This window comes from Callithrix jacchus, chromosome 7 (genome assembly GCF_049354715.1).
Source record: "Callithrix jacchus isolate 240 chromosome 7, calJac240_pri, whole genome shotgun sequence".
Lineage (NCBI taxonomy): Eukaryota > Metazoa > Chordata > Mammalia > Primates > Cebidae > Callithrix > Callithrix jacchus.
In genome coordinates, this window is record NC_133508.1 from 44,138,458 (window position 1) to 44,145,231 (window position 6,774).

General features: G+C 61.4%; 1 protein-coding gene across 4 annotated transcripts; it reads left to right on the top strand.

Annotated features, from left to right (window-relative positions):
- The first annotated feature begins 202 nt into the window (after positions 1–202).
- HES3 (hes family bHLH transcription factor 3) lies at positions 203–6,517 on the top strand. 4 transcript variants are annotated; one of them, XM_035306657.3, is made up of 6 exons: positions 1,360–1,762; positions 2,472–2,793; positions 4,087–4,229; positions 4,332–4,427; positions 4,522–4,603; positions 5,095–6,517. In XM_035306657.3, the coding sequence occupies exons 3-6, from the start codon at positions 4,179–4,181 to the stop codon at positions 5,466–5,468; spliced, it is 603 nt and encodes a 200-aa protein (XP_035162548.1). In that variant the 5' UTR covers positions 1,360–1,762; positions 2,472–2,793; positions 4,087–4,178; the 3' UTR covers positions 5,469–6,517. The 4 variants fall into 4 exon arrangements, with proteins under 4 accessions (XP_078185348.1, XP_035162548.1, XP_035162549.1 ...); XM_078329222.1 differs by lacking the exons at positions 1,360–1,762; positions 2,472–2,793 and adding an exon at positions 203–339; XM_035306658.3 differs by lacking the exon at positions 2,472–2,793 and having other exon boundaries at positions 1,606–1,762.
- Positions 6,518–6,774: the final 257 nt, after the last annotated feature.

Consider the following 6,774-nt stretch of genomic DNA (forward strand, 5'->3'; position numbering starts at 1 on the left):
ATGCAGTTTCACCATGTTGGCCAGGATGATCTCGAACACCTGACCTCATGATCTGCTGGTCTTGGCCTCCCAAAGTGCTGGGATTACAGGTGTGAGCCACCGTGCCCGGTCAGGTCGGTCATTTTTAGAGTTGGTCCCCTGAAGCTCCCAGTCATTCACAGGCCTTTGCCCTGTCCCCTGTCCACATTGAGGCCAGGAGGGCCACAGGGATGAACCTGTCCACTATGGTCGCAGCTCTTCCCAGGAGGGAACTCTTGTCTTCCAAAAGTTTTCTTTCCCCTCCTCTGGCCATTCCAGGCTGAAGGAATGAAAACTCCCTCTCTCTAGGCTGGAAAACAGGTAAGTGACATGTAATTTATGAGTCTAAAGTGCAGAAGTCTTATGTGCACAAAGGAGCCGGGTAAATATTTAAAGATTAGAGCCAGCTGGGGAGAAACACAAAAGACTGGGGCAATTGGGGTTGCTCTGAATTCACTGTCCCTGAGCTGGGCCAGGTCAGCATTGATGCACTCACTGGAGTCCTGGCCTTTGTCTTCTGAAGGGCCCTTGGCTGCTGGGCTATTGGGAGTTCCCACACAGCTAAAGAGAGTTAAACAATTGCAGCCTCTCCAACTGCATCTGGAGACAATTCGCTGAGTCATTTCAAAGGTTTTGCTGTGTCCCAATAGTTAATTACAAGGAGCAATCACTTCATTTCACTTTGAAATGCATCTGCAGAGGGGGACAGCAGATTTCTCCCTCCAGTCACCTGCATTCACAGTAGCCTGCACAGCACTCACCAGTTAGCACGGGTTCAAGCTCCTGGAAGTGCAGAAAGGAAGGGGCTCCCATGTGGAGCCACAGGGTACCCACCGCTATCCTCTGGGAGGGGCAGCAGGTAGGGCTCTTGTCCTGGAGCCCGAAAACCTCTCCCCACTTGGTTCCAGACCTGACACAATGTTCTTTCTTTTGTCAAAGTCAACAAAATCAAATGAGGGAAGGGGTGGCATAGACACTTGTCACTTTCTGTATTAAATTCCCCGGCATGAGACAGGAGGGGCCCTGAGCAGCCTTGGAGGCCTCAAGCACCCTCAGGAGTTTTAGAAGGAAGTTTTTTCTCCTTGAATGAGCAGAGGGGGGCCTGGGTCTCCCCACTTCTCCTCCTGGACCTGTGCTCCTTTACAGGCTGCCTTGGGGACCCTAGATGCTAAAGATGGAAAGGGAGTTGGTGGCCTACATCCCGGCTTGCGTAAGCCCCGCTTCTAAGTTGGTCCATGCCCTTCCTGGCAGCCGGAGAACAGTTTGTCCTGCTTGCCCTCAGAGGACAGGGTGAACCCACTACTGCTTTGAAAATACATCCTGGTTGCTGTGAGCCCCTTTGGAGCCAGGCCTGCCTGAGGCTGTGATAGGATGTCTAGACTCAGGGCTTGTAATCATAGTAGCTGGGATGGAGGGTGGACCCCAAGTCCTTAGCCTGGGTTTCCGGGAAGGGTCCCTGTAGAAGCTAATCTGCTGTCGTTCCCAAAATGACCTTGCAGAATGACTAACTTAGTAGAGGAAGTGGCTGCCCAGAGGGAGGAGCAAGAACTGGGAGTAAGGTGGGGATGATGGGGAGAAACCCAGCTCAGAGCTGGGAAAGTGCGGGGGTGGAAATTGCACCAAGACCTCTCCGCGCCTTGATCTTGCACGACCCTCGGCCGGTGTAAGGCGAGTAGCAGGCCAAGGAGGCTGTAATGGAGGAGCCACGGGGTGGGGGCGCCAGAAAGGAGGAGGATCATTCAAGGTAGGGAGACTCCTGCCCGAAAACGGGCCACAGGACAGGGGGCGCTGCGGGCAGTGCCGGGATTGGAGTGGAGGACCGCGAAGGCGGAGGTCCATTCAGTGGACCAGGGTGGAGCGACGCCTGAGAATTCCGCCCAGGTCCTAAGGCGGTCCTCGCCTCCCGCAGCCACAGCAGAGCATTGCGAATTAGCACATTTTGCGGTCAATTTTCCACTGCTTAAGAAACACTAAGCCATCCACGTGAGCGGCCCCACCCAGCGCGACTGAGACCCCAGGGCACCGGTTTGGGAGGGGTGGTGACCCTGGGAAGGGCCGGTGTCGGGGTTAGGGCGGGAGCAGCCCGAGGGCCCCTTTATGGCGGCCCGGACTCAGAGGAGGGGGCGGGCCCGGCACCCAGCTGCGGCCCGCTAGGGCTGCGCGGAGGGCCATTGGTTTGCTAATGTACCCGAGTTGAAAGGCGCGGGCGGCGGTTTATAGGGAGGGATTGTAATTAGAGGACAAATTGCCCCGCTGCCCGCGCAGTTCGAGAACGCAGGGAGTGCGAGGCCCGCTGGGGCGCGGCGCGCGCCAGACCTCGGTGCAGATGTGCAGCAGCTGGAAGCTCGCGCCCGGCAGGGAGCCCGGAGTTTGGCCCCGAGGGGGCGGGCGCGGGCGCCGCTTTGTGGGGCCCGCACAATGCCCTTAACACTCGGCTGCCCCCTTTGTGCCAGGCCGTGCCGCCCGCCCACTCCGCGGCGCCTTTGTACCGCGCCGCCACCGCCCCAAGCTCGAAGCCAGTCGCACCGAAGACACCCAGGTCCGGCTGGCCCTGGCGCTTCAAAGCTGCCCGGCGCGTGCCAGAGCCTGCCGCCTGGACTCAGCCCCCGCAGCCCTTCCAAGCCCGGGTCGGCCCGGATCTGGCCCGCAGGCCCTGCGGCCGGACTGGAGAGCGCCCCAGAGCTGCTGTTGCCGCTGCCTTGGCCTGAAAGGGGGAGGGCGGGGCGCGATTCTCCACGCTGCTTGACGCCTGGGAACGCCGCTATCTTGGGAAGGGTAGGCGGGGGCCGGCTGGGGGGAGATGCCTCGGCTTGATAGAGCTGGGGGGCCCACCCCACCCTGAGTCCCTACACAGAAGCCAGTTTGTTCAATCCTCTGCCATAGGGCTCAGCTGCAGAACTTTTGCGACTTCCCTGCCACCCTCAGAAGCAATGGGGGCCGCATTGTTCATAACACCATTTTATAAGCTCCAAAACTAAGGCCATCATGGCTCACAGGAGGTGTCTAGGTTTGAACCCAGGGACTTCCTGGAGGTCAGCCTTCCTTCCATCACAGCGACCAGAGTTCAGCCTCCTGAGGACCAAAAAGGGGGGTGGCCCCAGAGCCTTGCTGTAGGGCCTAGCCTGTCCTGGAGCGAGTGCTCCTGGGGCCTCCTCCACTGGGCCTCCATGGCCTGAATAATGGATGGGATGTGGGCCCTGGACTTCTCGAAGTGTGGCCTGAAGCTCTCTCCAGAATGTCAGTGGTCTCCTGCCACCACCACCTGTTCCTGCGGCTGAGAGGAGGCTCATGGGAATAGACTTCCAGTGCTTCTCCAAGGGGACAGGGTCAGACAGTGGAGCCGCCCAGCCTGGAGGCAGCCGGGTTCACCCCACCTGCCTCCTGTGGGAAATGTGGGTTGGATCCTAGCAGTGTCAGAGAACTTGGGACCCAGGCTGCACCCCCACCGGAACCCCTCCCAGTCCCGAGGACCCAGCAAAGATGAGGCCGGCTGTGGCCCCGCGGGCGGGCTGCATGCTTTAATGGGACACATGTTGTTGTGTGGCCCCTGCGGGCTCGGCTTGCGCCCGGCTTTGAGCAGCCACAGGCAGAAAATTGCTGCATTGTCCTGACATTAGGGCAACTAATGCGGCGTTGTGGGTACAGCTAGAGCATGAAGTGCACAGAGAGGCGTTGCCTTGGCATCGTCAATCCGGAGGAAGCCCAGAGGCCTGTCATAGTCAGTGGGGCAGCCTGTGGCCAGCGAGGCCCGTGGACCTCCCCAGTGGGGTGACCTCCACAATGCTTGCACTCCAGGGTATCAGGAACTTGGCAAGTGGGACTGGAGAACTTACGAGGATTGGGACAGGATGGGCATGAAGGGGGTGGGCATGGCAGGGGTCCTCAGGCTCTGGAAGTGGTGGAGGCCAGAGAGATAAGGAAAAGACCGACAAAGGGGAAGGGGGAGTCCCCCGGGAGGCAGGAGGGGTCCTGAAGTGAGAGGAAGCCTGGGTTATGCGAGGGGGCTGAAGGAAGGAGGTAGGGAGCTTCCCTTCCCAGTGCCTCACCCCTCGATCCCCTCCTCCTCAGGGTTTCCAGAGTCCGGAGGGTCTCATTGACATGTAAATGAGGGTCCCCTATAAAGAGACGACGCTGCCTCCCACTGGTGCGAGGACGGCAACATGGGGACGGAGCCTGCCACTCGGGGCAGCCTCCCCAGCAGCTTCCGAAAGGTCTGAGGTCTTGAGGGGTGAGGGACAGGTGCCCTTCCTGGGCAGCAGGGGCAGAGGGCAGGAGGGTGGCAGTCTCACACTCTAAAGGCCGTTCATCTGTAGATCTCCAAGCCGCTGATGGAGAAGAAGCGCCGGGCACGCATCAACGTGTCGCTGGAGCAGCTCAAGTCGCTGCTGGAGAAACACTACTCGCACCAGGTGAGACTCAGGGCTGGGGGTGGGTGACACGATCCCAACCTCTCTGTCTTCACCTCGGGCGGCCGGCCTAAGTGCCGTTTCCATGGTCGGGTAGATCCAGAAGCGCAAGTTGGAGAAGGCCGACATCCTGGAGTTGAGCGTGAAGTACATGAAAAGTCTTCAGAATTCCTTGCAAGGTACAGACCTGGGCTGGAGGGAGGAGGGGGAGGCGTGTGGGATCAGAGCCAGAGATGTACAAGGCCAAATAAGGAGGGATGCCTCAAGGATCGCTTGAGCCTGGGCTTTTGAGACCAGCCTGGGCAACATAGCAAGACAGCAAGACCCCCGTCTCAAAAATAAATAAATAATAAAGGGTCTAGTGAAAAGGACAGCTTGGAGGCAGGTGGGCAGCTGGTGAGGGGGACCCCAGCTCCACGGGGGGAGAGGGAGGAGCGGTAAAATTCCGGCTGGCTTTGAGATTCGAATCCCGGTGGTAGGAGGTCAGGACCCCGGGGGAGACATTCGGGTCGTCTCACCTCTCTGCCCTTCTCTTCCCCTCCTCAACACGCTTCTTCCCTCCTTCCCCCCTCCTTTCCCCTCTCCTCCCTCCTCTCTCCCCTTCCTCCCCATTCATTCCCTCCCTCTCTCCCCTCCCCTCCCTGTTTCTCCTGTCCGCTCCTCCCCACAGGGGTCTGGCCGGTGCCCAGCGGAGCCGAACACCCGTCGGGCTTCCGCAGCTGCCTGCCGGGCGTGAGCCAGTTCCTTCGGCTCGGAGATGAGGGCGGCGGCGGCCTGCGCTGCCCCCTGGTGCCCGAACGCGCCATCGGCAGCACCATGGACAGCGCCGGGCCTGGCCAGGAGGCGCCCGGGCTTTGCGGCCCCTGCACCCCCGCGGTCTGGGCTCCTACTCCGGCCGCCAGCGGCCCGCGGTCCCCACCACTCCTCCTCCTCCCCCCCGGAAGTCTCCCTGGCTCATCCTCCAGCGTCCTCCCGCCGCAGCCAGCGTCGAGTCGCTGCGCCGAGAGCCCCGGGCTGGGCCTGCGCGTGTGGCGGCCCTGGTGAAGCCCCAGGATGGCGGGGACTGAAGGCGCTCCCTATGTGGTCTGGGGACACAGGGACTACTTTGAACTCGCCCACAGTGACTGCCAGGAGCCCCCAGTCGTCCGTTCTGGTCCTGGGGTTGGGGTGGCTTGGAGAGGGCCGCGCACACGCCAGCGCAGAGAAGTACCCTGAGCCCTGTAGGACTGGGTCTGCGCGTCTGGACCTAATCCACCCCCACTCCAGCTCCACCTGCACACGCCGGACTGCTCACTCTCCACCCATCCTCCGGAGGGGCTGGGAGGGGGTGTCCTGGGCTGCGCCTCTTTCCCAGGGGCCCCTGGCGGGTAGCCCTCCCGCCACGCCCCCGCTCGGCTGCCGCGCAGCGGTGGGAAGGTCGCAGTTGGCAGCAGCGCAGAGGGGACCCCTCGCAGCGAGGAGAATCGCTGCCCCGCCCCGGCCCATTCAGCGGACCGCGGGCGCCCGGTTCCCACCGGCACAAAGCGCGCCTGGCCCCGCCCCGCCGGCGAGGGGCCCCCAGCCTCCCCCGACCCGGGACCCTCTCGGCTTCCAACGACCTCCTCCGCCAGCGGCGCTGCCCACCCGGCTGGCGCCTTCTCCGAAGCCCTCATTTCTCCGAAGACCCCCCCGCCCCCACAAGATGCACCGGACGCCCCGCCCCACGCGATTCCTCAGTTGGTGGCGCCAGCTTGAGGGCTGTAGAATGAACCCGGTGCCTCTCGTGGGAGAGGGGCACGCCTTCCGCCAGACAAAGACCCTGGCCCACATTCCGGGCCCAGACCCCGTAGACCCCGCAGCTCCAGATCCCTAGGGCTGCGGGAGAATCCAAACTCAGTACAGCCGCGTGGCGCTACTTGATTGGTCGATAAATGAGGTTACTGCTGCGTTCGGACTTTAGGTAGTGAAGTCAGATTTTCTTCCCCTGGGCTTCTGGCTCAGGAGTCCGGGCCATCGAGGGGCAGCTTGGGTTGTGGGATCAGAGATCCCGGCACGTCCTCCCGACAGCTTGTAATTCATAATAATAAAACCAGCGCGAATCTGTGAAGTGGGTATCAAGAGGACACCAGGGGTCTAGTGTCTCCCACCCCTGCGATGCCTACTTAGGTGCATCTTTTTGAACCATAAATAACTTTCTACAGAAGCTCTTCTCTTTTTGGGCGGCCCTGGTCTTCAGGTGCACTAAACTTGCCCTGGTCCAAACGCGTGGAGAAGGACCCACGGTGCTTCAGAAGACCGGCTCCACCATCGCGCCTAGCGGGCTCGCTGGAGCTGGGGCGAGGGTAGGGGTCCTGGCTGTCACCGTCCAGGG

Bases quoted from the DNA above. Each gene is read 5' to 3' on its own strand.
- HES3 (XM_078329222.1), top strand. From the start codon at position 4,179: ATGGGGACGGAGCCTGCCACTCGGGGCAGCCTCCCCAGCAGCTTCCGA. The intron at 4,230-4,331 runs GTCTGAGGTCTT...GTTCATCTGTAG, and splicing joins TCCCCAGCAGCTTCCGAAAG to ATCTCCAAGCCGCTGATGGA. The intron at 4,428-4,521 runs GTGAGACTCAGG...ATGGTCGGGTAG, and splicing joins AGAAACACTACTCGCACCAG to ATCCAGAAGCGCAAGTTGGA.